The following is a 27753-nucleotide window of genomic DNA, read 5'->3' as shown; positions in this document are numbered from 1 at the left end:
GGGTAGGATAAGAAAGATTTCCTTCCCACCATTCCCATCAGCCAAGTGGAAGACATGCAGGAGGGGGGCCAAGAGCTCCTCTGTCCCGTAGCATCAACTGAACCATCAACAGAGCAGAAGTGATGTGCCTCTCAGATGTCCCGGAGGACCAGAGGGCCAGTCCTGATGGGTTTCTTTTTCCCCAGTTCTCCGATTATCAGAATTACCTCGTGAATAGCTGTGTGAAGGAGAACCCCACCATGGAGCGGTCCATCGCCCTGTGTAACGGCATCTCCCAGTGGGTACAACTGATGGTTCTCAGCCGCCCCACCCCACAGCTCCGGGCAGAAGTCTTCATCAAGTTCATCCAGGTGGCTCAGGTCAGTGACTAGCTTAAGAATTTGACCTGGGCTATGAGGTAAAGTATCCCCTCTTCCCCTCAGCCAGTCTGTCCGTTAGAGCTGCTTCCCCCTCCTGAACCACAGGAGAGAGTGTGTGACGTGAATTGTCCCAGATTTAGATATGGTGACTTTTCTGTTTCCTACATAAGGGCAATATGGTGAGGACCATACTGATTATCTCAGGGGTCAGAATACACTTTTAGATCTGTTTAGATCTTTAAAAAATTTTTTTACGTATTTATTTATTGTAAAGTAATCTCTGCACCCAGTATGGGGCTCGAACTCACGACCCCAAGATCAAGAGTCACACACTCTTCTGACTGAGCCAGCCAGGCGCCCCAAGATCTGTTTAGATCTTTTAACAGATGCAGCAGATGCTTTCCAACCTACGTTGTTTCCCCAAATCTGGCCCACATGGCAAAGGAAAGGGCAGTTTCCCAGGTTTTACTGGGGCTGGACTACCTCAGCTGTCTTAGGTCTGTGAGCCCTTACTGTGTTGAACGGCTGGGTTTAATGTTTGAAGGCAGAGTTCAGGCATTTGGTGGGAGGAAAGCAGGTAGTAGGAACACGTAATTGACGTTCCGCAGAGACTCTAGCCCCTCTCTCCCGGTGATGGTCCAGGGCAGGCACTGGCACAGTGTAAGAGAGTAAGACAAAGTCTTTGCCTTAAAAATAAAAGTGGTTATTTGAAATGAAGGATACAAAATATTATTAGTTCTAGAGGTTCAAGAGCAGCGTTTCTCAAAGTTTGGTACATGGCCCACCTGCTCTGATATTAACTGAAGGTTTATCCCAAAGCTCAGCCCCAGATCCCAGGAGTCAGAATAGCTGCACTTGGATCCAGCAGTCTTTGCATTAAGCAAGTACTTTGGGTGGCTCTTAGAAACCACTGATGTAGAGGATGGCCTGCCGAACTGGTGCAACAAAGAAGGGAGATAGGACACCTTGCTAGATACGGTCTGAAGTTAAGGCTACAGGGGAAAATGGTCAGAAAAGTACAACACCTGACTGCTAGGCTTTGACTGGTATTAGGAAGACTCGAGGCGCAGAGTGGGGAGGCGCGTAACTGACATGTACATGGACTACTCTCCTCTCTTTTCTATGTCACAGAAACTCCACCAGCTGCAGAACTTCAATACACTGATGGCTGTGATAGGTGGGCTCTGTCACAGCTCAATCTCCAGGCTCAAGGAGACAAGTTCGCACGTCCCACATGAAATCAATAAGGTCAGTGTCACTGCCTCCTTCCTCCAGGGCCCCTTAGCAGCATTCCCAGGACCAGCATCAACATTTACTGAGAGGCAACCCAGAGAGCATTTCCAAACCATTTCATCCTTTCTCACTTAATTAGGCAAAATACTAGCGAGGCAACCCCCCAGAAAACCATAGGATGGGACTATCCCAGGTCTGAGAGTGCCTGGGATTCAGTCTGGCCTCGGTGTCTCCTGCACGCGTCCCTGCGGTCAGTTGCAATACCGTGCGCCTCTCTCCTGTCCTGCCAGAGTCACGGTCTGTAATACCGACTCCCTTGCTCCAGCAACTTATTCCAAAGTGTTTTCCTAAAAGAGTGGTTCAGTTGACTGTAGTTCAGTTTGTATGTCAAATATGTATAGTGAGTGACACATTAGAAACCTACCTATTCAGACCTCTTGGAGAATGACATTCTGGAGAGTTGAAAATGAGCTTTTCAGGTGCCATTTTGTAATAGTGTCTTACTGAGGAATATTTTTCTTAAGTGCCCTATGCACTTTTCTACATTCTTTAGATTTTAGAGAATAGACTTTAGTTCTTCATAACATGGGGCTATTAGGAATACAAACCACTAAGATATACTGAAGATAGAAATGCAGCTGTTTGGTATGGATTAGCTAACAACTGCTCTCTTAGCGTTTCCGCCTCACGTGAGGACCACCCAGCCCTCCCTTACTAACCTCAACCCCCAGCTCCCCCACCTCTGTCCTCCTGAGCTGCATGGAGGCTCTTCTTAGGGAGACATGTCTGTGCCCCATTGTCCTGTTGTTCCCAGCTGTGCAACCTGCTTTTGGGAAGTCTAGGATTCGTCATCCCTGCTCTCACCACCCTGAGCTCTGGGGATGCTACCCCACCCCCACCTTCCAGTTCCCTACTAGTTCTGGCGAAACTCAGTGGAACCGTTGAGAAGATTGTCCATGTCTCAGAAGTGACAGAGGGAGACAGTCATGGAGACGAACGTGCTCTCGTGCTGTCTCGCTGGCAAGATCGAGCTTGCTCCTCTTCAGCTTGGAGCCCACAGCAGTGCTTCCATGTCTGGAGCTGCTTGACCCTCAGGGCGGTCTGCACAGCTGATTAGTGAGGCCAGAAGTAAGGCAAGAACCCCTTGCTCCTCTAGTAGTTTATTTCACCTCCCAAGGGAAGCAAAACTAGCTCCTTTTTGCTGTTAGTCTCTCGTCTTGTGAGCCCCTTCCATACTTCACACTCACGGGCACCATCTGCTGAGAGTTGAGTGAGAAGGAGGCTCTCCTGCCCGCTCATAGTGATTGAGGGAGGCTAACTCCAAGCCTCAAGTCCTTCACTGGAGACAAGTGGTACTTATTAGGCCACAGTTTTATTAAAAGAATTTCCAGCAGCATTTAAAATAGTTCCTTTGTGCTGTAACGTGATTGGTGGACAGTCTTTGCGTCTGAGGAAGCTGGTCGTCATGCATGGGGACTGGGGTTCTGCGAACTGCTTGCCCACTTGAACCAGGCGTATTTGTAGAGAACCGCAGCTCTGGCCGCTCCCTTTCTGTGCTGGTGAGCAGCCGTGCCCCTTTCAGGGCTGGGGCAGGGCGTGGGCTCTCAGGAAGAGCTTCGTAGGCCTTCCGCCTGATCCTCCTGCATGCCCTCTGCTGGGAATCGGTCTCTGGTGCGGGTTTTCAGTCTGTGAATGCAGTATCACACGCTTCAGCATCGCTGAGATAAGGCCCACAGAGCACAACATAGAGTATGAACATGCTAGAGACCACTGAAGTCCCACAGCTTCTCCCCGTGTTGGCAATAGTCAGCGCTTCAACAGCACACTTCACGTGTGTCTCTGGAAGTGCTCAGGTAATACCAGGGAGGGCAGCTGCATGGCTGGGGGACAGAGGTCAGAGGGACACTCACTGCGTACTATATATTCTTGTACCTTTTTAATTTTTATCTCAGGTTTTTACTTTTAAAAAATTAGTATAAAAATGATAAGACCACACTTAAAATTTTTCAGTTATGTAGTATAATCAAGTAAAGCATACCTTGTGTTTGTAGATACACACTGACATTTGAAATAAAGTGGAGTTTTTTAATTTGGGAGTCACAGTATGCAAATTGTAGATGAATCCCCTCCTGCCCAATTCGGGATGGGGTGAAATCATGGGAGGGACTGACAGTATTGCAGATAATACACGCTGCCTGGTGGGTACCTGTAACTGGGTCTCTTCTATTTTGTAGGTTCTGGGTGAGATGACCGAGCTGCTCTCCTCCTGTAGAAACTATGACAACTACCGGCGGGCCTATGGGGAGTGCACCCAATTCAAGATCCCCATTCTGGGGGTGCACCTCAAGGACCTCATCTCCCTGTACGAAGCCATGCCCGACTATCTGGAAGATGGGAAGGTCAATGTCCACAAGCTGCTGGCCCTTTACAATCATATCAATGAACTGGTCCAGCTGCAAGAGGTGGCCCCGCCCTTGGAGGCCAACAAGGACTTGGTGCACCTGCTGACGGTGAGGCTCCCACAGGAGACAGTTACTAAGGACGAGCTGGTGCCACCCACCACTCCCTGCAGCCTAGCAGATACTAGCTCAGTGAATCCTCATAAAAACTCTCGGAAGTAGATACTATGATGATCACCGTTTTATGGATAGGGGTACTGAGGCACAAAGGTATAATTGGTCAGGGTACCACACATGATTAAGCAGTAGAACCTGGATTCAGATCCAGGTGGTGGGACTCCAGAGGCTGTGCTTTTAAACAGTATGCCCTTAGGACTTCTGGAACTCCTTCCTACCCCTCTACAAAAGCAATTCTAAACTCTCCAGGAGGAGCTGATAGCAAATCAGGATCTAAAGCTTCCTAAGAGAAGGAGACAGTGTATTCTCATTTAAAAAAGAGTAAGGCAATGAGTTAAAAACAAAACCCAACAACAAAGTGGAGGCATTCAAGTCAAGAATAGGTGAACACTTGTGGTACAGGAGACCAAGATTTGCACTTTGGGTCCAGAGTGAGATCAGATGAACTCCCTTCCAGACCCACAATTCTGTAGTTCACCAGCTGTGTGACTGTGGGCATGTAACTCTGTATCTGTTTTCTTCTCTGTAAATCAGAGATGAGTCTCTGGGATAACTTGCAACTTCTTGCAGTTCTAAAATGAAACAGTTCTTAATCTGCTCTTTTGCAGAATGGCATAATTATTACAGCCTCTTCTTCCCTCACATGATTCTGATAGGGCCCCATGGTTCACATCCCAGGCCCTTCGGCAGTTGGGGAGGTGACCAAAGCAGGTCTTGGCCGTAGACATCATCTGTGAAAAGACGTACTGATCTTAACTTTTTTGAATCACAAATCATGTGATGAAAACTGTGAAAAATATAAAAAATATATAGGAGTTCTGGACCTCTTGAAGCTATCCACAGACTCTAGGTTAAGAACAAGATTATTTCTAAGATCTCTCCCTTCTAGATTTTATGGTTTTAAGATATATGAAACTGATTAACTCTTAATATCATTTAATAATATCTGTTATCACTTAAACTGGGTTCTGTTGTAGAGAACAAGTGAGGCATGGACCATCTGACCAGATAGGGCCTTTTGCCTAAGCTCTAAAGGCTTAGATATTAAATCATATTTTAAAAGAGGACATCTTGACATCTCTTCACAATTTAAAAACACTTTAACAAGAAGGAACTAATGCTTGCCCTATTACAGTAGTAAGTGTTACACCCTCCAAACTTTGTGAATTGTAAAAACAAACCATTAGAATGGCCTAGGAGAGTAGAGAAACACATCAGCCCTGGGAAAGACAAACAGCATCCTAGCAAATAACCGTGTTCTGCTTTGACCTGCAGTTGTCCTTGGATCTCTACTACACTGAAGATGAAATCTACGAGCTTTCCTATGCTCGGGAACCAAGGAACCACAAAGCCCCAGTGAGTTGTTCATATTTCTATGCTAGGATTACTGCATGTAACAGGTACTTTACAGGCTGCTCATTGAGGTCATCATCTTAAGGAACAAACTTTTATTCAGTTTAATAAGTATTTCCACTATGTGCCCAACCTCATGCTAGGAACAGAGCTTCAACATATGTATCATTAGTTCCTGACCATAAAGAGCCCGTAGTCTACTTGAAGGGATGAGACGAATATAGGAACAGTAAATGACTATGTGCCCTAAGCACATCCCAGTGAGTGATGCAGTCAGTGACTTACCAAGTAGAGAAGGGAGAGTTGCGGGCCATAGTGACATCTCCTTCCTGTTTGTTATAAAGTATCCCCACATCAGTTGTTTCTCTTCTCTGACTTGTTGATAAGCACATGCATCCCAGTTAGAAAAGACTGATCATCCTATATTCATCTGGGTCAAAAAAGCAGTCTGCTGGGGTTTTGACCTCTTGTGCTGAGAAGTCCTCAAAACAGCGCAGTCCTGGCACTGCCCAATAGGACTCTCACAAGTCGTCTGGCCTGCCTCTCTCCTACAGGCAGGTGAAAATTTCAGCCTGCCTTCTGAAGGATCGGTATCTCCCCCTTGCCCCCAGTCTCCTGGGAAGCTTCCCAGCCCCCAAACACGTAGTACTCAATGGGGGGAGGTACCCGCACATAAGTAATCCAACTTCTCTGTTCAGGTGGCTGGATTTCACTGTGTCTACACAGAAGAATCAAGTTTTAGCTGCAACTGTAATGAAAGCTGTTCACTAAAAATACTTGGCAGGTTCCATTTTCAGGGTGTTAGAGGGCATTTCAATGGAAAGGGTACATTCTCCCATTTTTGGAAGAGATTTTCATTTGGGCCAAGTCTCAAATTAGGAATGGATTCCATCTCCGCTTGTCCAAGCCTCAGACTTTTTTCCTTGTGTTGTCCTGCCTATGTTCCAGCTATTTTTCTCCTCATCTACGTCTTTAGGAACTAGAGAACAGAGAGGAAATTTAAATGAGCCACTGTGCTGATAGCTCTGACGAAAGGTTTAATAATGCAGAGGGAATGGAGAATTTTGAGTTATCTGTAGATGAAGAGAATATGTGTGAGGAGCACTTTGTCAGCTGTGAAGCACATTTGCATTGGCCAAGATGACAACTGTAGATTTCAATTCCACGTGGGCTCTCAGCTCCTTGCCCCTGCACAGAGCTGACGGTTGTCCACAGTGTGGCCATCAGGTAGTGGGAAAGGAAGGAGCTGTGGGTTGTACTGCATTCTAGTCATGGGGATTTCTCTGAATATTTCATTTCAGCCACTAACACCTTCAAAACCACCAGTAGTGGTGGACTGGGCCTCTGGAGTATCTCCCAAACCGGACCCAAAGACCATAAGTAAACATGTCCAGAGGATGGTGGATGTAAGTACAGCTGTATTTCAGCAGACAAAAGCAAGGCACAGCCTGGCTTAGCTTTATATGCAGGGGGTGGGGAGGGGGTGCCCACAGTGGCAGAAACACAAAGGTGGGAAACTTGAAACCTGTTCCTAGTGAGCACGGGGAACCGCTTCTCATACGGTGCCTGGTACATTGCAAACGCACTTGGGCCTCACGTTGGGGGAGGTGTGCTCCCTCTTGAAGACCTAGTAGGAGAGCATATATTTAAGGGCTGGCAGTTGATTTGGGAGGCAGAGAGGCATCAGAAAAAAGTTTAAGTAAGGATAATAAGCAGAATCTAATACTGAAATTTTTGGCCCTCTTGATTCTCTTCACTGTTACTGTGGAGGAGGGATACCTACTTCTGTGTTTCTAGGCCAGTGTAGTAATAGAAGAGGGAGAGCCAGCCAGTGACAGAACCATGAGCAGTGGAGGACTAAGGGGGAAGGAGCGCTTCCCGCTGGGCTGGTAGCAGAAGCACTGTAAGAGGGGCAGAGCAGAGGGAGAACAGCCCCTGTGCAAGGAGCGAGGAGCACCCAGTGGCCAGGGAGGTGGCACCATCGATGTGCTAATGGACCCGCCAGCCCCTGGCCCCCTGCAGATGCGGGCCCAGGGCAGCCCTGCCACGTGCCCTGCTGCTTCTCTGTGGCAGCTTCAGGAGCACATTTCCTCGTTCTCTCTTATCAGACGTTCCAGCCCTTCGTCATTTGGCTCAAGGGAGAAATGATTGGTTTCGCTTTGGTAATCACCAAAGAAACTCCTTTTTTTCCACAGTCCGTCTTCAAGAACTATGATCATGACCAGGATGGATACATTTCTCAGGAAGAGTTTGAAAAGATTGCTGCCAGTTTTCCCTTTTCCTTCTGTGTGATGGACAAAGACAGGTGAGCATTTGTGTACAGGCTTAGGAGGCTCTTGGTGCTCAGGGAGCAATCATCAAATCAATGCCGGTCTGGTTTTCGTTTGGACAACAGACCATGAAAAACACATGTGTTTTAAATGCCTCAGAATTGAAGATTTCATAAATCTGCCCGTTAAGGAATAGTCAACTATAAATAAGAAAACCTTTAGTGTTCCTTCTTTGCTTGGTTCTGCAGATTGTGAGAAAAAAATTATTTAATACTTTGTCTATTTACTTTTCAGAAGGTTACATAAGCTCTATGTTGGTTCTCTGTATGAAATCAAAGGGATGGTCGGTGGGCTCCAGTTATGTGTCATGTACTGTCTAAAGTCAGAAACCACAGCATAAGGCACTTCTGTCCCTGTAGTTTCCATTTCTTTTTTGAGTCTTTAAATTGGCTAGGAAAACCTACTTTAGCCAAAGAACACCTCTGTAGAAATGAATAGTGCCATCTCACCTACTAATGACGTGCTATCCATGCATCCCTACCTAAGAGCAGGGCTCATGGAGATAGCCCCCAGTAGTACATACTGTACCTACCACATAAGGGTAAAAACAAAGGTGAGTTTCTAAGGCTAGAAGCCACTCTTGTTACCCCAGACCCCACTCATACCTTGTCTGTCCCTTGCTGGCAGGGAAGGCCTCATCAGCAGAGATGAGATCACAGCCTACTTCATGAGGGCCAGCTCAATCTACTCCAAACTGGGCCTGGGCTTTCCTCACAACTTTCAAGAGACCACCTATCTGAAACCTACATTCTGTGACAACTGTGCTGGATTTGTAAGTTGTTCTTTGAATGCTTTAGGTTGAACTTGGGGAGGGGTATGAGACAATTTAAGTGATTAAGCCAGGCAGAGACCTCACCATCCTTATCAACCACCCCAGCTTAGAGCCTACACAAACACCTAGAATAAGCTCGTTCTCAAATGCATGGTTTTTACTTGAACTCATCTTTACCATTTCTCCCAGATTGATTTCTTCCTCTGGTCTATGAGGCCTGGGACAAATGGTAAGAACTGTTGAACTGAGGAGATATATATATGTGTGTGTGTATATATATATTATATATATATATATATATATATATTTTTAAGATTTTATTTATTTATTTGAGAGAGAGCACATGAGAGGGGGGGAGGGTCAGAGGGAGAAGCAGGCTCCCTGCCGAGCAGGGAGCCCGATGCGGGACTCGATCCAGGGACTCCAGGATCATGACCTGAGCCGAAGGCAGTCGCTTAACCAACTGAGCCACCCAGGAGCCCCCGAGGATATATTTTTTAAGTAATTATAGTCATAGTAATTATAGTAACTATAGAAATAGTAATTATAGTTGCCGTTGTGAGAGAAAAGAATTATGAGACAACCCTGCCCTTTCCCCTTCAAAAGGAATGGCTTTTTTTTTTTTTTTTAAAGATTTTATTTATTTATTTGAGAGAGAGAATGAGAGACAGAGAGCACGAGAGGGAAGAGAGTCAGAGGGAGAAGCAGACCCCCCACTGAGCAGGGAGCCCGATATGGGACTCGATCCCGGGACTCCAGGATCATAACCTGAGCTGAAGGCAGTCGCTTAACCAACTGAGCCACCCAGGCGCCCAAAAGGAATGGCTTTTAAGAAGTCATGTGGCTCTGCCCCTCTCTGACCAACCCCCTCCACTGACCCCAGGATTCTGTATGCTTGTTCTTTAGTTTGGAGTCCCAAGAAACTAGTTTGTTCTTTGATTCATCTACTTCAGGCCTCAGGAAGGCCTCCTAAGTCCATGCTAGTGAGCTTCTTGAACATCTGACTTTGATCAGAACAAACTCTTCGTGTTTGCAATTTAAGGTCAGGAGAGTTATGATGGGGAAGATAAAGGAGGTTTCCTTCCCACCTGAGGAAGAAAGCACAATGAAGGAAAATAAAGAATGGATGCCACTGTCTAGCCTCATACCGGACAGATGAATGATGACTGGTACACTCTAACCATCTCTTGTCTGTCTCATAGCTCTGGGGAGTGATCAAACAAGGATATCGATGTAAAGGTAAGGCTCAGCTTTGTCGACTGTGTTGTTTTGCCTGGTCTCAGAGGATCTCCTAATAAAGCATTTTTTACCCAGAGGAGTTGTCTATTGAATCCGCAACTTCTCAGCATGGCTCCCAGCCTCATTCCTAAACTGGTTTCCCTAGAGCACCCACTGACAGTGACTGCCACCACAGAGAAGAGGAATGCCTGACCGACCAGTTATGAAGCTCCTCCTTGCTAGGTCCTCTCTCTGTGTGGGTTGTCCCGGAACTAGGGATGGCGGGTAGGATATGATGCTTTCATATGGTCGTGGAAAGGCGGGTCTCCAAAGAAAGGCACTTTGGGAACAGAAGTCTTCACATACAAAGGCCCTTGCCAACTTTCCTCTTACCAGTAGATTCCTCCGGACCTAACTATCCTTCCTTTTAACTGGAGAAATTCAGGTGTGAAAGAGAGGAGACTTCTATGGCAAGGAAGAAAGAGTAAGACATAAGAGCTGCAAGCTTCCGGTGGGGGGGGTGGGGGGTCTCTGTAGTATATGGCAGTATATGCAGAATGACTAAGAGACCACTTCCCTCCAAGACAGTGGACGCTGCTTCTGGTTCTGATAAGGGTTGCAACAAGATTGTGAGATCCAGAGTTGACCAAATGAGACTACTAGGTTCATTAGGAATAGCAGGTGTCCAGCTCCAGACTAGGACAGGCACGTGTGACGAGAAAGCACGGCACCAATGTGGTTTTGAGACTCTGGAGAAGAAAGCGAAAGACTTCCTGACCAGGGTGTCTCGTCCACAGACTGCGGGATGAACTGCCACAAACAGTGCAAAGATCTGGTTGTGTTTGAGTGCAAGAAGCGAGCCAAGAACCCAGCAGCTCCCACAGAGAACAGCACCGCTGGAGGGCCAACATCCAGCCTTTGCTCACTGGGAGCCAAAGACCTGCTCCATGGTAAGTAGGCACAGAGAACATTCCTCTTGGAAAATGAAGTGGGAAGGATAAAGATTTCAGGGAGGAAAGATTGCCTTTGCAGTGGTTTTTATTAAGGGGGGGAAGGACAGACACCACTGTGGAAGATACATTTCAAGAATTACATATCAGTTCTGTCACATAAAATACAAATTTTCATGGGAGAAAGGTGGCAGAGAGCAGCATGAAAGTCTGGTTGTAAAATGCGAGATACAAAAAAATCATGCATAATACTCCAAACATAATTTAAATATTCTGATACTTCATGTCAATTTATGTTCCGCTGGGGAAAAATTAATTAGGATCCTTATAAGGTTTCAAGTATTAGAACTGTTGGTTCAAATTATAAATGCCAATTGGGTAACTTTTTTTGTTGTCCAGAAGCCACTTTGACTATACCAATCCAATGTCTTGGCTACAAGGTTTAGTAGTTAAAAATACGTAACATTTTACTAGAAATGCATGTTTCTTAAAAAAGTTACCTTCCAGGATTTGGGGGAAATGAAATGATTATATAAAGTGTTTTTTATCCTCATTAAATGAAAGACTCAACAGAATCTAAAATCTGTTTCTTTATAAATGATGTAGTTAAACAGCCCAGAATTACTGTTGAGTCATTGCAAAACAATAGTCTGTCTTACAGCCTACCGATCATCTCAAATATATCCACTCTTTACTTTTCCAAGAAATTACTCCTAATGGTTAATATCCACACTGGGTCCTGGGCGAGCGTGTTGGTTGAGACAAAACCAGAATGTGAGGGCAACACATTTTGAGACATACTTCCCTCTCACAGTTGAGCTATGCCCACTGTACAAATAGGTCCCAAAGAAAATTCCTACCAGCTCCTGGAGGCCACCTGCAAGAGGACCAAAACTTGAATGCTGAGAGCTACCCCAACCCAATGTCCACAGAAAAATCTGTATGGACCATTTCTCTCTACAGGGCCTTGCTTCAAACTAATCTGCAGCAACTGAAATCCTCTAGGCAACCTTTGTGCAAATAGAAAAATGTCCTTTCCTCAGGGCAGATGCAGCCTGGCACCAGTGGCTGTGGCTTCACCAGCAAAGCACCTGCACTTCAGGTCCCTTCACCCCCTGAAGAGGGTGCCTGAAAAGGAGACCACTTTGGGCCCATGGAACTCCTATAATAAGAAAGGTCTCATCAGAGTCTGCTTTTCTGAGATAGAATACTAATATGTCCTGTATCTTTCTACAGCACCTGAGGAAGGGCCTTTCACATTCCCTAATGGCGAGGCAGTGGAACACAGTGAGGAAAGTAAAGATCGGACCATCATGCTCATGGGAGTGTCCTCACAGAAGATTTCTGTTCGGCTGAAGAGGACTGTCGCCCACAAGGCCACCCAGACGGAATCACTGTCTTGGCTTGGCAGTGAGGGTCCTTCGGGGACCTTGATGCTGTCCTCCCCAAGGAAGACAGCCCAGGATACTCTGTATGTGCTTCCCAGTCCCACATCTCCATGCCCCAGCCCCGTCTTGGTCAGAAAGCGGGCTTTTGTCAAGTGGGAGAATAAAGAATCCCTCATAAAATCAAAGGAGGATCTCCGTCATCTCAGACTCCCAACTTACCAAGAGCTGGAACAGGTACCTTCCTTTTCTTTTCTTTCAGACTCTGAGGGAAGAACATATAAGCTGAAGATTTTTTTTTTTTTTTTTTAAAGATTTTGTTTATTTATTTGACAGAGAGAGACACAGTGAGAGAGGGAACACAAGCAGGGGGAGTGAGAGAGGGAGAAGCAGGCTTCCCGCCGAGCACGGAGCCCGATGTGGGGCTCGATCCCAGGACCCTGGGATCATGACCTGAGCTGAAGGCAGACGCTTAACGACTGAGCCACCCAGGCGCCCCATAAGCTGAAGATTCTGACCAGGTTGATTACTAGCAGGATAAAGCCAAAGAAGAAAAGGAAGGATTCTGGCTTTCTTTCAAACCAGTGGAGGCTATGTCTCACATTACATGAGTAGAACAAGATATACTGGGCTCCCTATTGCCATTTCAAAGTGTTGGTGCCAGGACCCAAAGGCGCTTTGAGTAAAAAAAGTTTCTACTGATCAGCTTTACTGTGCTCACACCACAGCCCTGTTTCTAAATGAAACTCACATCAGAGAATGTGCTGATCTTCTATATACATTAGACAGAATCTGGCAGATGCACAGTTGAATATAATCTATAAACTGGTAACAACTGTACCAGGAGTTGCTTTTTCTTCAGCTTACAATGTCCTAATTATAAGGTGCCCCATAAAGGCATGATAAAGTTTACCAAGAAAGGAAGAATAGGAGTTTGGGAATATGGTTCCAAGGTTAGAGAAAAGAGCATAATGAAAGAGGGTAAGAAAGGAAAGGGGACAACAGGCAGTTGCCCTAATACTCAGTTCTGTAGGGCCAATAACTGATGTACTTCCTTTTGTTTAAAGTACAGGGCTCATGGTGAGGGCTGGCTCAGAGGGGCTCCTACCAGTAGTTGTTAGGTAACTTTAAGTCATTTTAGAGAGAGGGAAGCTTAGATCCTTAACGGTTTTCTTTTTTCTAAAACATCAAGGTTGGCAGTGTGTTTTTGGAGGCCTAGCAGTACAAACACAAAACCAACATCCACCTAGCGAGAATTCCTTAAATAATTCAACATATTACATAGTGAAATTGCCCAAAAGGGCCTCAGAATCCCCTGCCTTCTCAGTGTTGTACCTTCCCTGTCAGACTCCTAGAAGCTGGAATACAGAAACATCTGAGGAAACAATACATGTGAAACTCTTGGCTTGGTGCCTGGAACAAAGAACATAATATTAGGAGGAACATAGGAAAAAATAACAGATTTTCTGGATGAAAGGTGTTCTCTGGCTCAGAGTGTTTTTTAAGACCTGCTTTAAGAATCAAGTCAATCAGAAGGTGACAAAATGTGGGTTACACAAAGAAAGCCCTTTCTCTTCAGGGGTAGAAACTGTCAAAAGCAATTTACATTTGTGATTCTAATACCAGATATACTGTGCCATACTTAGTCCTCTGTAAAATACAAGGCAGGATTCCATGCTCTCTGTGGTTTGCTTCAGATCGTGAATAATTACTATCATGGAACACATTTACCTAGCACATAGCAATCTAGATAAATTTCCACTGAGAAACAACTCATTGTATCCAGATTACCCAGAAATTGCCTACAGTTGCAGGGAGGGAGTAACCAATATGGTATAATGTAAGAACACTGGACTCACAGAAGACTGGAGACATCATCAAGGCAATGGGAGCCGTACCTTTCTACTCTCCCCTTTTATTTACAACAAACCGGTTATTCATAACCAAACAAAAAGTGACCTCACGGAATACCCAGGAGATTTGTACCTGCCTGTGCTCCGGAAAGTAGGTGGCTAGGCCTCAGATCCAAGGGAGGTGGCGAGCCTGCTCCACCCCATCTTGCCATGAGCGGGCAAGAGCAACACTGGAGAGTGCAAACCAGGTCAGACATGCAAGGAAGATACAGAAGTTGTGGAGGTCCCACTGGGAACGGAGCCAGACCGAGAAGAGTTTGGGGGCTGAGGAGAATCTTAGGAGTCAGCCTCCCTGCCCAGAACAACACTGCAATGCACTGGGCTTCCTCCCTCACAGAGGGCAGGGAAAGCTAAAGTGGTGAGTGACTGGCCCCCTGGCTGCATAGGCTGTAGCTGGAGGGACCCATTTCTCTCCAACAGCACCCCAGGTTTCTGAGGAAGGACCTCCAGCGCTTGGGGGAGGGAGAGGAAAGAGGCAGATAAGAATAACAAAGGGCACTGAAGGAACACATACCCCCCCACCCCGCCCCATCTCCCTCAGGGTTTCATAGCAGGTTTGCCCATGGACGTGTGGGAGTACCCCCACTCGAGGATCCCCCCATAATGCTGTGGGCAGCCCTGCACCTCTACCGCCAGTACTCTCTAGATCAACTTTTTTAAGGCACACTCCCAAATGCAGCACCAGAGCCGGCTTGGGTAAAAAGAAACCCAAAACTTGAGCTATAGTATGTGGCCACCTTATGAAAAACCAAAGGACTTTAAATGCCAGTCTGTTGAACTGTAACAAAGTAAACAACTAAGAAAGGTGTGTGCTACTACTTCAAATACGATGGCAGAGACGCTATGGAATCTCACGGCATCACAAAGAGAAAAGAATTCCAGCAACCAAACTCAAAGGCATGGAATACTGGGATCTAACTGATAAATAGCTGTTTTAAAGAACAAGAAAAACTCAGAAAGGTTATTCAATGAACTATGGAAAAAAATTAATGAACAGGAGTTCTTTGTCAAAAAGATTGAAATTTTTAAAGAACCAAATTCTGGAGCTCAAGAATTCAATGAGATGAAGAATGTACTAGAAAGCTTAGGAAATAAGGCAGATCAAGGAAAGAACTAGCAACTTAGAGGACAGGAATTTAGAAATGATTGAGAAGAGGAACTAAGATTTTTAAAAAAGTAAGAAACCCTATAAGAGCTATCAGTTATGATGGGAAAAATATAGAAGGAAAAAGAAGCAGAAAGCATATTAGCTGAGAACTTCCCAAACCTAGAGAAGAAAATGGAGAATACAAGTCCAAGAAGGTAATGGACCACTCAATTATTTTTTTAAGATTTTATTTATTTATTTGACAGAGAATGAGAGAGCACATGAGAGGGGGGAGGGTCAGAGAGAGAAGCAGACTCCCCGCCGAGCAGAGAGCCCGACGCGGGACTCGATCCAGGGACTCCAGGATCATGACCCGAGCTGAAGGCAGTTGCTTAACCAACTGAGCCACCCAGGCGCCCCCAATTATTATTTTTTTAAAAGATTTTATTTGAGAGAGCGAGAAACAGCATGAATGGTGGGGAGGGGCAGAGGGAGAGGGAGAAAAAAACTGGGAAAAAAGAGAAACCTATGAAGGAACCCCATTAGCTATAAGCAGGTTTCTCAGCAAAAACTCTATAGGCCATGAGAAAGTGAAATGACAAAGTATTAAAACTGCTAGCAAGAACACTTCATCCAGTAGTCCCCTTTCAGACATGAATGTGAAATAAAGGCTTTCTCAGACAAAAACTGAAAGCACTCAACCCCGCTAGACCAGCCTTGCAAGAAATGCTGAAAGTAGTTCTTCAAGCTGAAATGAAAGGATTTAGTGACATAAAAGCAAATCAAAGTACACCATACTCCAGCAATGATGAGAAATAAGCAGAATCAGAAAACTAACTAATTAGAATGGTGTGTTCAACCTCTTAATTGTAGAAGAATGGCCTAAGGAACGGAGCATTAAAGATAACTATAGCTACTATAATTTCTCAATGAATTCACAGCATAAAAAAAATTGTAATGTCAAAAATATAAAAGGGAAGGAATAAAAGTGGATAGCACTTTATCTTTGGTCACCTATAAAGTTTCAAGCTAAAAAGGACTATTTTAATTATGAGATGTTTTACATGTAAGCCACATGGTAATCACAAAGCAAAATGAATGAAATCTCGGCATTTGCAACAACATGGATGGAACTAGAGGGTATCATGCTAAGCAAAGTCCGTCAGAGACAAGTACCATATGATTTCACTCATGTGGAATTTAAGAAACAAAACAGATGAACATAGGGAAAGGGAAGGAAAATAAAGTAAGAGGAAAACAGGGAGGCAAACCATTAGAGACTCTTAACCATAGGGAACAAACTGACAGTTGCTGGAGGGAAGGAGGGATAGGGTAAGTGAGTGATGGGCCTTAAGGAGGGCACTTGATGTAATGAGCACTGGGTGTTGTATGCAATTGATGAATCACTAAATTCTACCTCTGAAACTAATACAATATGTTAATTAAATTGAATTTAAGTAAAATTAAGTAAATTTAAGTAAAACTTTTTTTTTTTTAATTTATTTTTTTGACAGAGAGAGACACAGCGAGAGAGGGAACACAAGCAGAGGGAGAGGGAGAGGGAGAAGCAGGCTCCCCACAGAGCAGGGAGCCCGATGCGGGGCTCGATCCCGGGACTCCGGGACCATGACCTGAGCCGGAGGCAGACGCGTAACGACTGAGCCACCCAGGTGCCCCTAAGTAAAACATTTTTTAAAAAGGCTCAAATCACCGTGGAAAAATCACACTTTACAAGAGTAAAGAGAAATAGAGGGGGAAAAGAAAATGGAGATAGAAAACAACCAGAAGGCAAATACGATGGCAGTAGTAAGTCCTTACATAACAATAATCACTCTAAAAAATAAATGGATTGGTTTCACCAATCAAAAGGCACAGAGTGGCTGGATGGATAAAAAATAAGACCCAATTCTATGCTGCTTACAGGAAACTCATTTCAGCTCTAAAGACACATACCAGCTCAAAGTAAAGGGATGGAAGAGGATATTCCATGCAAATAGAAGCCCAAGGAAAATGGGGCATAGCCATACTTAGGTCAAACAAAACAGACTTCAAGCCAAAAATGTTAACAAGAGACAAAAGGTCATTATATAATGGTAAAAGGCTTGATACATCAACAAGATATAACAGTTGTAATATATATGCACTCAACACTGGGCTTCACTGGTGAAACCTACCAAACATTCAAAGAAGAATTAACACCAATCCTTCTCAAACTCTTCCAAAAAATTGAGGGAATACTTCCAAACTTATTCTATAAGAAGAGCATTACCCTGATACCAGAGCCAGATTAGGACACCATAAGAAAACTATAGCCCAATACTGCTGATGAGTACAAATGCAAACATTCTCAACAAAATATTATCAAACTCAAAATAGAGGATTATACACCATGACCAAATGTGATTTATCCCTTGGATGCAAGCATAGGTCAACATATACAAATCAATAAATGTAATACATCATATTAGTAAAATGAAAGAAAAACCGCATGATCATCTCAATAGAGGCAGAAAAGGCATTTGACAAAATATAACACCCTTTCAAATTAAAAACAAAACAAAACAGCAGCAGATCAGGTATAGAAGGAACAGACCTCCACATAATAAGGGCCCAAAACGACAAACCCATAGCTAAGATACTCAGTGGAAAAAAAGTTAAAGCTTTTTCTCAAGATCAGAAACAAGACACAAGGAGGCTTACTCTCATCACTCTTATTCAACACATCACTAAAAATCTTAGCTAGAGTGATTAAGCAAGACAAAGAAATAAATAACATCCAAATCAGGAAAGAAGTAAAACTGTCACTATTTGCAAATGACATGAGTCTGTATGTATAAAATCGCCAAAAGAACCAAAATACTGTTGGAACTAATCAAAAATTTAGGTATAGTTGCAGGCTACAAAATCAACATACAGAAATCAGCTGCGTTTCTACACACTAAGGATGAAATATCTGAAAAAGAAATAAAACTATCCTATTCATAATAGCACCAAAAGCAATGAAATACTTTGGAATATATTTAACCAAGGAAGTGAAAGATCTGTACAATTTGAAAACAAGATTTGGCTGAAAGAAATCGAAGACAGAAACAAATGGAAAGATACCCCATGTTCATGACCAGAAGAACTGTTAAAATGTCCATACTACCCAAAGCCATCTACAGATTTAATGCAATCTCTATTAAAATACCAATAGCATTCTTTACAGAAATAGAAAAAAAAAAAAATCCTAAAATCTGTACGGAACCACAAAAGAACAAAGCTGGAGATACCATACTTCCTGATTTCAAACTACACTCAAAGCTACAGTAATAAAACCAGTATGGTACTGGCACAAAAACTAACACATAGACCAATGGAAGAATAAAGAGAGCCCAGAATTACAACTTGCTTATGCAGTGAGCTAATATTTGATAAGGGCACCAAGAGCACCCAAGGGGGAAAGGATAGTCTCTTCAACAAATAGAGACTACATCAAACTTAAAAGCTTTTGCACAGCGAAAGAACACAATGAAAAAGCAATATACAGAATGGGAGAAAATTTTTGCAAACCATAAACTGGATAAAGGGGTTGATATCCAAATTATATAAAGAATTCATACAACTCAACAACAACAAAATCTGATTTAGAAATGGGCAGAAGAACTAAAGAGACATTTTTCTAAAGAATACATACAAATGGCCAACAGGTACATAAAAAGATGCTCAATATCGCTAATCATCAAGGAAATGCAAATCAAAACACGATGAGCTATCAACTCACACCTGTTAGAATGGTTAGCATCAAGAAAACAAGATAGCAAGTGCTTGCTAGGATGTGCTGAAAAGGGAACCCTCGTGCCCTGTTGGTGAAAATGTAAATTGGTGCAGCCACTATGGGACACAGCGTGGAAGTTCCTCAAATATTAAAAGCAAAACTATCATATTATCCAGCAATTCCACTTCTGGGTATTTATCTGAAGAACACAAAAATACTAACTCAAAAAGACAGATACACCCCCATGTTCACTGCAGCATTATTTACAATAGGCAAGATATGGAAACAACCCAAGTGTCCATACCTCATCAATGAATGGACAACGACAATGTGTATATACACACACACACACAATGGAGTATCATTCAGCCATGAGAAGGGAATTTGCAACAACATGGATGGACCTCAAACACATTATGCTAAGTGAGACAAGACAGAGCAAGACAGGTACTGTATGACTTCACTTATATATGGAATTTTAAAAAGCCAAACTTGCAAAAACAGATTAAAATGGTGGTTACGGGGCGCCTGGGTGGCTGAGTTGGTTAAGCGTCTGCCTTCGGCTTAAGTCATGATCCCAGGGTCCTGGGATCAAGTCCCGTATCAGGCTCCCTGCTCAGCGGGGAGGCTGCTTCTCCCTCTCTCTCTGCCTTTCCCCCCAGCTTGTGTTCTCTCTCTCTTGCTCACTCTCAAATAAATAAAAATAATAAAATAAAATGGCGGTTACCAGGGGAAGGATGGGAGGTACAGATGTTGTTTAAGGGTACCAACTTACAACGAGTGGTAAATAAGCCTGAAAGATACAATGCATGGTACAATGAACAATAAACAATACTGTACTATAATCCTCAAACCTGCTGAGTCCAGAACTTAAATTATTCCAATTACTAAAAAGGATATTATAACAATGAAAGGTGCTGATTGTCTTTACAATGGCAGTATTACAACATATCAAAATAACATGTTGTACATCTTAATTTATACAATGTCATAGGTCAAATATAATTCAATTTAAAAAAGGCAGTAAAAAATAAAAAAATAAAAAAAATAAAAATAAAAATAAAAAAAATAAAAAATAAAAAAATAAAAAAGGCAGTAGCCTGGAAGTCAATGCCGCAGAAAATTAGATAACTAAATCCCAGTTTAGGGGGTAGGAAAAAATTCCTTATCAAAGGAGTCCATTACTTTTCAGTGATTTGGTGGGAAAAAACTTAGACTAAATGAACTATAATATTTCATATGACAGTATTCTGAGTCACTGTTTTCATACCTCAGACCTGACGAGAGACTCCATTTCTGCCAAGTTTAGGTCTCCCACTATACAGCATCCAAAGGTTTTATATCCACCTCTTGTCTGGGAATGGTTTATTCTGCCTGCTAGCCATCTTGATATGATAACAAAAACTAATTGCTGTTTGCACATGCTCACTTGACATTAAACTTGTTATTTTCTATTCAGAGCAAAATAAACGTCTTGAAAAGTTTTTAATTCTCAGCCATAGTGAATAGAAAACGCCAATCAAGTGTAGTACTCCCAATATTGTAACTGATTTGCTATTCATTGCTGCTTTATTAACATACCTCATTCTCCTTTCCCTTTAGGAAATAAATACCCTGAAAGCAGATAATGACGCTCTAAAGATCCAACTGAAATATGCACAGAAGAAAATAGAAACCCTCCAACTTGCAAGAAGCAATCATGTCTTAGCTCAAATGGAGCACGGTGACTGTTCTTAGCCCAGAAACTGAAGAAGCACAATATGTAGAGGAGTATATCAGAGATCTCTTAACTAAAATGAGTAACACAAACACCTGGGGAACCTTAGATCGACCAGTTATTTTAAAAGGGTACTTTAAAACAAAAGCTTTTTTTTTTTTTTTTACTTGAAAGACTCCTCATGAGTGGAACTGTCTTCTCTTCCAGTCAGCTGAGTCAAAGGGTAGGAAGGCTGAAGAATGCAGAATTTTTGCCATTCACACCATAAACTTTTTTTTCCCCTGGAACTAATACCAACAGCTTGATAAAAATAGGACTACAGATTTCTGACAAGGTTGCTTCTCCTACGTGGCCTGTGTAGCTACTTCTTCCTCAGAACTAAAATCCCTGGAAAATTAATTTGCTTCCTTCTGTGGGTTTTCTGTGAACTGAAAGATTTATTTTGTTCCATCCAAAGCTTGCTTACCGTGGGAAGAGACTCACATTCCAAAAATAGACTCACTTCCTCTATATTCCAGAATTCTTTTCGAATCCGGTTCCCACTTCACTACCTCAGATATCTAATCAATTAGCCTTCTCCCACTCGTTCCTCACTAGGCTCATACTCACATGAGGATATCTCATTTAAGGTTAAATTTAAGGTTGTCCTTTCTCTGTAGCTTTTGTCTTTAATCCAACAGTTCTAAGAAAACTAGCAAGTAAAGAACTTTGAAGTTGTGCATGAAATTGATATAGTTCAAAGTTCAAAACAATGAGGATATCTATCTAGAAGTAAACTTCTAGAGATGGAGCCACAAATTTGGGGGTGGGGGAGGGGACTAAGACATTATCCAATTACAGGTCAACTCACAGTTTTAGTCTCACAGTCGTAAGTAGGCAAACTAAACACCTGGAAACATAGCTAATACCACCTAATTACACGACCGGCCAGGTAGCTAAAAAAAACCTGCCAATGTGGTATTTGTCCTCATATACCTACATTGGGATAGAATTAGGAATTTATGGACTTTTGAAAGAATCTGTTTAACTTTTCATGTGCCATCTTTATCTTTTTTTTGTTTTTTTGAAGTAACTATTTTGAACTGATTTTGTGCTATACTGTCTTCACTATTAATATTATTTAGAAATAAGCTAACTGGATCAGAGGCTTCAATAAGACCTGAGAACGTGTATATGTGTATATATTATGTATATACAATATCAAGCATGCATGTGACTTGGAATTTTGTTTCCTCCTTCATAAAATGTGGGGGTGAATTAAACAACTTTGTCATTTACACAAACCCACAAAGTTAGTTTGTTACAAGATAAAGAAATTGCTCACAATGTAAGATGTACTGTTCAGCAAAATCACAATTGAGTCCTATGAGTTTTCTATTAATGAAGGTTAATGATAAATGGGCTCATTAAATTGGGCAACTGTTTACAAACTCCCGATCTATATGATTTCTCTAAAAAGTTCATATAATCACTTTCTTTTTGAGGGGAACTTACCTTCCATGCTTGGAAAGCTTGGTAACAAGCATACTTGAAATTCATACGCAAGTTGACCAACTGCCAAGAACATAATCTCAACAATTAAAAGTTCGAAACCTAAAACCAACACCACCAAATCTTATTCAGAATACAAAGTATATACAGTGTAATTTCCTTGGAGGATTCAGATCATTTAAGAAGTTTATCTGATGAAAGACCAGTTTCCATTTGCATATACCTCCTTGTACTAAGCTTTAGTGACAAAACTAGTGAGTGGCTTTCAGTTAGTGTTTTAAAGAATTACTTTATGCACAAATTTACCCTTTCCTAATTCCAAACTCAGAAATCCCCAGAGCAGGCTGCTTAGGTCCATCACCTGGTATATAAGTTAAGAAGCACTTTGTCCACATAAGTAGCAAACATGAATTTATGATAATCTTTAAAATTCATGTTCTTCACTATTATTCTTTCCCTCTGATACAGACCAAAGGTGGTACAGCTCAGTTTCTTTATAAACACAGTCATGTAACACAATTTTTCATTCTCCTTATCCTCCATCCAAAAATACAGACCCCAGTTAACTCCTGTGTACATATTCTGTAATCCTAAAATTCCAAAGGTCAGAGCTCCCTTAATCAAATTAATATGGCTAGAGGGTCTTAAGCATTCCAGAATTTATCACTAAAATGGGCAAGAAGCAGTAGTTTTATCACAAGTTTTTACAGTCCAGCAAGGGCCAAAGACGAATAGCATGTAAATTAATATTTGCATTGAGCTACATGGGATTAGTTGAATCTACAGAAATAATCTGGAAAAAATTTTTGGTTTGTCAAGCCTATGACACAAACTTTTATGTCTTATACTGACTTGAAATATGTTTGAGCACATATTTATCTGTCAAAACAAGGACAGATCTTGTTTTGTCAACAGCAATGTCACTTATTTTCTTTGGTAACTGACTTGCCTTTTTACTGACCGTTTGTGAATTTCTGTCTAAGGATCTATAATGTAAAAGAACTGCAAGGAAAAAACAAGTGTACAGATTGTAAAGGGTTTTTTTTTTTTTTTTGATACCTAATGTAAGTTTTCTTTGTGTAATATTTATATGATAAAAGACATTAGGATCCCTACCACATAGCTGTCTTGTGTTTCTTCTAGTTCATGAATATGTAGAAGCTTCTCTTAAAAAATCTATAATCCACAGCTGACAATACTTGCCTATTCTATTAACCAAACTGGGTATTCCTGGAAGGAAAAGCAAAGCAATTATTCAGTGTAAGTTTTTCTCAATCTTTTTATAACATGAAGTAACAGTACAGAAATATTCAACCTTTTCCTATCTTACTGCATAAGGACTTACAGCGGTCCCCAAATATTAAGTCTATAAATAACTTATGAAGGAGACAAATTTAAGGTTGTCCTTTCTCTGTAGCTTTTGTCTTCAACAGTTCTAAGAAAACTAGCAAGTAAAGAACTTTGAAGTTGTGCATGAAATTGATATAGTTCAGTCCAATGTAGACCACCCAGAGCAATTCATTTGTGTTCATGACTACTCAGAGTGATTAAGAGATAGCTATGACTTCCTCTTAATCCCCAGCCAACTTCTGTTTAACCAGACCAATGAAGAGGGGGGGTAAATTCCAATCACTCAAATTCCACTATGGAATGCATTCTGGTACATTTGGATGTGGGTGTATTTATCCTTTTGGCAATTCGTATCCTTTTGGCATACAAAATAAGTCACAATGACAACCTGACCCTGAAGGAGAGATTAAACTGCCTCCTTTCTTTCATCCCCAGATTCCATCCCAAATTTATCTATCCTGTGCTTCTTATAAAGTATCATCTCATTGCTCAGAACATTTCCTGGTCACAAATCTTTTCTGGGTTATCATACCTTCTTCTGACATAAATAAAGGTAATTAAGTGTTCTTGGTTTAAAATATTTTTTCTCTTTAGTGAAGCAAGGTTTCCCTGATCTGCAGAACACAAGGCCATAGGTTCAAAGAAAACATCTCACCCTTCTGCTGAGAGCTATGTGTAAAATGGATGGAGACACACATTCTTTGTAAGGTCCAGATAAGAGATTAGTTACTTTAACCCAGAATCTCTCAGTAAAGTCATGTCTAGGGCGCCTGGGTGGCTCAGTTGGTTAAGCGACTGCCTTCGGCTCAGGTCATGATCCTGGAGTCCCGGGATCGAGTCCCACATCAGGCTCCCTGCTCAGCAGGGAGTCTGCTTCTCCCTCTGACCCTCCTCCCGCTCATGCTCTCTGTCTCTCATTGTCTCCCTCGCAAAAAAAAATCTTAAAAAAAAAAAAAAGCCATGTCTATAGGTGCTATTAAGATACCAAAGGCTAGACTAAGGCAGGGAGGGGGGGAAAAAAAGGGGGGGGGGGGGGGAGGAAGATAAATGAGGTAATAGGGGAAAATGAAACTGAGAACCGGGCAAAAAGGAATGAAGAGGAGGCCCATAAAAAGGTTTAGATTGTAGGAAGCAGTGAAGTACCATTCATCATACTCTGCATTTGTACTGCACTCAATTTATAAAACATTTTCATATTATGGCTGTTGACATCAAAGCCCCAAATTGCCTATTGCTAGTCTAGCTATTGCTCAGCACACACTTCTACAAAACAAATTTTTACTTAAAAAAGAATATCATGGGGGCGCCTGGGTAGCTCAGTCGGTTAAGCGGCTGCCTTCGGCTCAGGTCATGATCCCAGAGTCCTGGGATCGAGTCCTGCATCAGGCTCCTTGCTCAGTGGGGAGTCTGTTTCTCCCTCTCCCTGCCTCTCTGCCTACTTGTGCGCTCTCTCTCTCTAATAAATAAATAAAATCTTTAAAAAAAAAAAAAATATGAAAATCCTACCTTCCAGGGAAGAAAAAGATTAGGGTCTAGATCACCCTGCTTATCATTCAAGTGAAGTTTATGAGAATGTATAAATAGGAGTGGTTCCAGCTCCAATATGATCCCAGGAGCAAGCGATAAAACTGGATAAGGTTTACAGCAAGTATAGTGGATAACTCAACAGCACTCCTATGAAGGTACAAGGAAATCTTACAGAAATGGATAAATTAATGTTTCTGCCATTGTTTACCACAAACCTTGAGTGATAAAAGTTGAAAGTAGTTGTAAACCCCTTCTATATCAGCAACTATACTCCAGTAGTCTTTGATTAAATATTTTTAAAAATTATTTATTTTTCAGAATTCATAGCTATTGAAAAGAATGTTTTAATTACAGAAAGCCTTTTTTTCCCAACTATCACAAATGAAATTAAGTATCTTCATTAAATATAAACACATTTTTAAAATCTATTTTACAAATAACCTAAAGTTTGTTTTCCTGTCCTGAACAAATTTCTTTGAAGAGTTAGCTTGAAAAATACATGGCAAAGACTGCAGTATACACAATATTTAAAGTTTTAACATTTTAGTTTTCACTACAGGGTTTACTGTAAAGCAAAACAAAACAACAACAATGAAACTGCCAAATATCAAATACCATGTGTCCACTGGTAATCAGCTTTCTATCTGTTGAGTTTGCTAGATCAAAGAAAGTTGTTATGCACAGGTGTCAACCAAGAGCCCACACTGGGATACATATTTTACAGTGGGAATGAAAAAATGTGTGTGACTATCTTATCTAACTCTCTATACTAAGAGAAAAATGCATTAAACCATCACAACAAGCCCTCAATAAATGGCACTTGTACTTACGTCTTTATGAAACAATCTGAGAAGAGTGCAAGTGTCCCATTCCTCATTTGACAAATGAGGACAAATCAATCCTTGAGAGCTATGGTCATTTCAGCCCATAGAACCCCTGGGCTACCATGATTCAAATTCACAACTCTTGATCTCCAAACCTTTACCTGCTCCAACCACCAAACCACATGTAACCACTCCCTAACCCTGTTTCCCAAATCGAGCTATGAATCAGAATTTCCAAGGGATGCCCTGATCCTACCTCTGATGGACTGAAACTGGCAATTACTGCCCTAATCCTGAGCAATACAGCTCAGCCTGCCTTTTAATATTCAAACACCTAAGGTGATGGCACAAATGAAGAGACCAGTTTATATGAGTATTATTTACATCACCATGTAAAATTATTGCTTGTCCTTATCCCTTTAGGGTAATTCTGACCTCAGTCTTTAACTTTGCTTTGTTAAACAAAATCACAGATTTCAAATCCACCTGGAAAATAAATCAAATATACATAGCAAAAAGTAGGCTTGAGCTTCAATTAATGGAACTTTAACAGAAACCTGGTCAGAGGAACTGCTGCCTATAAAAGAACAAACAAGTCATGACAACTACCTATTGAACACAACTATCAGACCAGTCCCTTTCCCTATTTCATAAAGTATAATTATCAAATACAAAACACGGCACAGGAATACAGATGAGGCAACAGTCTATATTCCTTTCCATTACAAGTCGGGTTATTTATGTGTTTCAAACCTGAATAAAATACAGGTAACAATCTAAATTCAATCATGACAATAAAATACTTTCCATTTTCTAAGTCTGATGGAAATATTTACATTTTTAAAAATAATTTTTGCTCATTTTTTGTTTTTTAAAAAGACATGCTCAAGGGTACACAGAATATGGAAAAATCATCACTCTAAGAGATCAGATGGTAGTATAAAACAATGCTCTTACAGATTAACCCAATTCAAGAATGGTATCAGGGAATCTAACATGGTGTTTACTTCAAAGATGACATTCAAGTATGTTATTTAGAACACTACACCTAATGTCTCTGCCAAGAAAAGCACTGCTATCTAATTTTGGTAGTTTTTAGTATCTTCTATATCCACCCCCACCTCCTCCATAAGGATCTCCATAACCTCTTCCACCATAGCCCCCTCTTCCACCATAGCCCCCTCCTCTTCCACCATAATCTCCCCTCCCCCCATAATCTCCTCTGCCTTGGAAACCTCCTCCTCTACTACCCCCTCCCCCGCTTCCTCCCCACCCTCCTCCTCCTCCACCACCTCCCCAACCTCCCCCACCTCCCCAGCCACCTCTTCCACCCCCACCACCTCCTCGACCACCCCCACCTCCACCACCCCAACCACCCCTTCCGCCGCCTTCTTGTCTCTTTTGCCAAGGGGGCATTTCAGGGGGCGGTGGTTCGATTTCATTCGGCCGTCCTCCTCTGTCAGGCACCCTTCCCATCAGCACCTGTGTGAAGAGACATTGTCCTTCAGGTTCTAATATTTTAGAAATTACAATTTACATAAAGGATTCAAGTGATATTGAACTTACTGTTCTAATAAAGAAACAGAAGCCAAATATTTAAGGACATAAAAGCATCAGACATGTAACGCGAATTAATACTGAAAATATAAATGTGATGTGTGACAAATTCCTCACAGTGTAGATTACTTTTAAACAATCTGGGGAATATTGCTGAAACTTAAGGGCTTGTTAATTTTCTTTTGTTCAAATTTGTTTCAAATTCTGGAATAAATGCAGTACCCACCATACTAAAATATTTTTACCAACATATTTTCAATATACATAAATTATATACCCTATATTCATTAACTTCATATCTATTTATACAACAACTCTGGACTTCCCACTGCCATTCATTTGGTCATGGATTAT

The 27753-nt window shown here is 41.9% G+C and overlaps 2 protein-coding genes across 3 annotated transcripts in view; one reads left to right on the top strand and one right to left on the bottom strand.

Moving 5' to 3' along the window:
* The window catches only part of RASGRP1 (RAS guanyl releasing protein 1), a 77252-nt gene extending 56124 nt beyond the window's left edge, over positions 1-21128 (top strand). For both annotated transcript variants that reach the window (XM_034993731.1, XM_034993732.1), the window contains 11 exons: positions 186-359; positions 1491-1607; positions 3827-4102; positions 5444-5524; positions 6823-6927; positions 7717-7826; positions 8479-8623; positions 9826-9862; positions 10639-10791; positions 12028-12413; positions 20536-21128. In XM_034993731.1, the coding sequence (XP_034849622.1) occupies positions 186-359; positions 1491-1607; positions 3827-4102; positions 5444-5524; positions 6823-6927; positions 7717-7826; positions 8479-8623; positions 9826-9862; positions 10639-10791; positions 12028-12413; positions 20536-20670 (1719 nt within the window). In that variant the 3' untranslated portion in view covers positions 20671-21128. The remainder of the gene's footprint in view (positions 1-185; positions 360-1490; positions 1608-3826; positions 4103-5443; positions 5525-6822; positions 6928-7716; positions 7827-8478; positions 8624-9825; positions 9863-10638; positions 10792-12027; positions 12414-20535) is intronic.
* A 5405-nt stretch (positions 21129-26533) lies between these two features.
* FAM98B (family with sequence similarity 98 member B) overlaps positions 26534-27753 on the bottom strand; it is a 34158-nt gene continuing 32938 nt past the window's right edge. Inside the window, exon 8 of the mRNA XM_034993764.1 lies at positions 26534-27324. Within this exon, the coding sequence (XP_034849655.1) occupies positions 26938-27324 (387 nt within the window). The 3' untranslated portion in view covers positions 26534-26937. The remainder of the gene's footprint in view (positions 27325-27753) is intronic.

This window comes from Mirounga leonina, unplaced genomic scaffold (genome assembly GCF_011800145.1).
Source record: "Mirounga leonina isolate KUSES-001 unplaced genomic scaffold, KU_Mleo_1.0 Mir_91, whole genome shotgun sequence".
Taxonomy (NCBI): Eukaryota; Metazoa; Chordata; class Mammalia; order Carnivora; family Phocidae; genus Mirounga; species Mirounga leonina.
This window is presented reverse-complemented; position numbering and strand designations above follow the sequence as displayed.